The 3,973-nt window shown below is 42.0% G+C and overlaps 1 protein-coding gene across 1 annotated transcript; it reads right to left on the bottom strand.

The window, feature by feature from the left end:
- Positions 1-3,622: 3,622 nt before the first annotated feature.
- LOC123025508 (thymosin beta-15A homolog) lies at positions 3,623-3,756 on the bottom strand. The gene is given in 2 exon segments (XM_044434316.1): positions 3,623-3,675; positions 3,678-3,756. Coding segments are annotated over 2 exon segments (132 nt in total).
- Between the last annotated feature and the right edge of the window lie 217 nt (positions 3,757-3,973).

Raw genomic sequence — 3,973 nt, 5'->3', positions numbered from 1 at the left:
CCTTAAGAAGTTATAAATTTGAAAATAGAACACAGGAGACTATACTCAAGCAAAATTTCATTTCAAAATCAATAGCCTCAGTTTGAAGGCACCATGTCCAGCTGAATCAACAACATTCACAAAATTTAAAACACAACTTGACATGCATTTTTGCACATGGGAAGCACTAGTACTGATCCAAACACAGGCCTCGCTACGAAAGTGATTGGAGATGGAAGGTGTCGAAAATGCTATTTGAGCTTCAGTTCAGAATTTTGGATTATGTAGGATCAGAAACTGCACCTTGGCTAGCACCCGGTGATTGACCTTCTATGTGAACAAGATCCAGCTGAGTCTTCATTGTCTTGAAGTCACTGAGTCAGCTGAGCCACCAGGCACTTATCTCTATTTCTTGCCTTCTGCAAGCAAGGAGCACCCACTGGAATGCCTGCTTGTGACAACAGCAGCAGAAGGTGAAGAGTGGGGAAAAGGAAACTGCGACACTTTGTGCTGCATGGCAAAGGTGAAGGCCTAAGCGTCAAATGATCAAAGCCCCCTGTGAGATAGTGTGGAAGGATTCATGAGGCCAAGTAAAAGGAGTTGGGTTCTCAGAACAAGAGGCAGAGCATGCGGTCAGCAAGGTCCCCTGCCGGCAGGGAAGGTCAGTGAGGAATACTGTTAGACTGCCCTGCCGTATGGAGGAAAGGACATTGTGCCATGCCACCTCAGGTGATGCAGGGAGCCTGCAAAAGCTCCTTGTTGGGTTTTGGCCACTCCCGTTTCTCAGTTGTATCTTTGTATAGTTATATTTTAATATCTTTTGCATAGAATTTGGTTTGTGTTTCTTTTAAATTATGAATTGTTAATGAGTTGTTGCATGTATTATGGATTGTTTCACTTTGCTTTTGTGCTTGCTTATGTTACAAGTATATAACATGCACTGCCTTGAACACAGTTTGCTTTGTGGAAAAGTGGCATTTAAATTATAGTCAATCATATCACTAATAGGTATACAAATCAGGAGTTCATTTTCTCATTTGAAATTAAATCTATTTTTCCCCTCCACCAAACAAGGATTCAAGATTTTTGTGGGGGGGGGGGGAGCTAACAAACTACATAAGAAAAATTAGCTACCCTGAGGCTTTCAGATGCTGGAATACAGCCAGCTGTTATTGTTTTCTGTTTTTATTAATTTAATAGATTTTGGATTTCTAAAAATGATACTACTGTTAATTTGGGAAACAACCAGCAAATATTTTAGATTATCCAGTTTGCCCAAATGTAAGACCCAGAACAAATTGCCTTTCTCTTTAAAATTTGCCAATCTTTTATCACAGATGTTCCTAACTTAAATATATCAACATACATACATATATAATGTTAAAAGTATGTTTAAATATCCCATGTTTTTGTCTAAACTTTATGTCACCCAAACAGTGCATAAAATAATGCAGAGAGTGTGGGAAATTTTAGCATTTGCTTGATGATGATGCCATTTCCTCAAAACATCCGTGGGCCTCTAGAGGTTCACAGCAGTGGAGGCAGGCTGCAGCATTTCCCCTAGGGGTTCTTGGTTGACTTACCTCTAACTGTGCCTTTGTTGGTGGTGATGCTGCACTGCAGGAACTGGAGGGGTTCATTTCATCTTTTCAGGGAGAGGTAGTCTTTGGATTTTCTCCTGGGAAGCGGCCATAGCTCAGTGGTGGAGTACACCCCTTACACTCCAAATGTCCAGGTTCAGTCGCTGGCATTCCAAATATAAAAGATCTCAGGCTCTGACCTGTGATGTGAAAGATCCAGAAGAGTCAGAGAGGTAATACAGAGCTACATGGACACGGAGCCTGACCCTGGAAAGGACAGCTTATTATGTTCCTGTTCATTTTATGAAGTAATAAAGTATTATTTATTTTTTGAGTTAGGGACAAATGTCCTCTGCAAAATCTCTTCCCTATTTGTGGGCAGAGAAATTGGGACAAGGACTGCTCAGCTATTTCTTAGTGGTAGGGCTCCCAATTGGCAGGCTGGCCTCTCTCTCTCTCTCTCTCTCTCTCTCTCTCTCTCATTCTCTCAGGTAAGGGATTTTATGCTGCTGCTACAAATGGCAAAAACTTCAACTGGCAGCTGCTGTGAAATCCCAAAAACAAGGAATGAAATTTTAAAAAAGAAGAATCCATTTGAAGAGTGAGGTTTCTTTGGTGGCTAAAGGATAGAATATGTGACCTTAGTTACAGAGTTGGTGGGGATGGAAAGAAACAGAGACATAAAATAAATGGGGAAAGAAGTACCTTTTTTAGGAAAGTTAAATGGGGAAAAACAATGCAATAAGGCAAGCCAATTCTGGAATAACAAATTTGATCCTGCAAGCATTTTCCTTCTGATTTTACCTAAAAAGTTTTTACATTTTTGGTAGCTTGCTTGACTCTAAAGTAAAATAACACAAGCAATAGCAACATTAGTTTTTACAAAGATGGAGAAAAATCTTTGGGATGAGTCACTAATCTATATTATGTACTGCACTAGCTCTTCCCCATGCTAGCCCAAGTGTAAAAGAAAGAAATGTGGCTTTGTTCTGAAATGGCACATAGAATGTATTTTGTTTTCATGCTAACACACCCTATCTTGGCCTGGCATTAAATGCACGTTTAAATTTGAAGAGTAGGGAAATTCAGTGAGAATCCGCTGGGGCATAATCCCATGCATGTTTAAGCAGAATAGGGTTCTACTTGCTGGCTGTGACAAACTGGGGATTGGAGGGTTTTTCCTGCCTCTTCATGCTTAGGACTGCATCCATGGGGTACATAGCTAAAAACATACCAGTCTGAACTGGATGAATGATTCCAGGGTAAACATCAATCCTTGGTTTGTTCTTCGCAATATCCAATCATTTCATGAAATCACTTAATTCACACAATTTAATGCAATGTTTAAACAAGAAGGAGAAGTAACTGGCAGTTGCAGAAGGGGAGAGCAGTGTTTGTTACCACAGGGGCTGTGGGAGAATGAAACTGCTTTCTCCTTGCACTGGTCTTTCTGAGCATTGCCCATCTGAAGCTGCTGCTTGCATCAAAAGGGAAGTGCCCACTGGTGCCAACAGGTGGGCCTGGCTCCAGAATTCAGCAGTGTGAGGCAGCCAGCTCAAGTGGCAGATGCTGGGAGGTGGCAGCAGGGTGTTGAAAGAGACAGCTGCTTGCCAAGTAGGTTGTCCTGTGTCCCATAAGCTGTCCAGCTGCCTTCAGGTGCAATTGAGGGCACAGCTGCATAAACAATGATATGCCAATGGATCTGGTGGGCCTCAGATACTGGCATTGCCCCATCTGGCAGGAAGGGGAAGGGAAGGAAGAAAAGGGATTTGGCTTGGTGGGATGCTGGGGAGAGAGAACCCACGCAAAAGAGCCTTGGAAGCCCGTTTCTGTGTAATTTCTCTTCTCATGTCAAGCATCAGCAGTTATCGAAGAAGGAAGCCAAATCAAAGGAAGGCAGCTGTGACCAAACTTTGGAGGGACGCAAAGAAGCAACGCAGAGATGGTTGCAAAAGAAGGATACAACATCCTCAGTAGACATGGCATTTAAAAAATCCAGTCAATTCTAAAACAGAAAGACAAAAAAGGGAAAATGTTGACACTTTGATGGAGAGGGGGCATCTCTAGGAGGCCTTCATATCCTCTTTCTCCTGTCTGATGGTCTCCTTGGAAGGGAGTTCTTCTCTTCCATATTAGTTTTCTTTCATTTCTTCTTATCAGACTTTATGACTTCAGACAGATCTGGTTTGTCACACATCTTGGTCACTGAAAAATAAGTGGACCCCTTGCAGACTGCAAGGTGCCTTCAGATTCAGACCTTCGAGTCTACATTTGATGGTTCTGTCCCACCCAACTGCTGGCCAAGTTAGCTTTTGTGTGTCCCATAAAGATAAAAAGCTGAAGCACTATGCAGGCTAACTTGAAAATTAAGGGGTCCTAGGAAATTTGAAAAAGCATGCTCTGGTAGAAGTGTT

Source organism: Varanus komodoensis, unplaced genomic scaffold (genome assembly GCF_004798865.1).
Source record: "Varanus komodoensis strain SLA01 unplaced genomic scaffold, ASM479886v1 scaffold27, whole genome shotgun sequence".
In the NCBI taxonomy this organism is placed as follows: Eukaryota; Metazoa; Chordata; class Lepidosauria; order Squamata; family Varanidae; genus Varanus; species Varanus komodoensis.
Note: the sequence above shows the minus strand (reverse complement) of the source record. Positions and strands in the feature narration are given on the sequence as shown.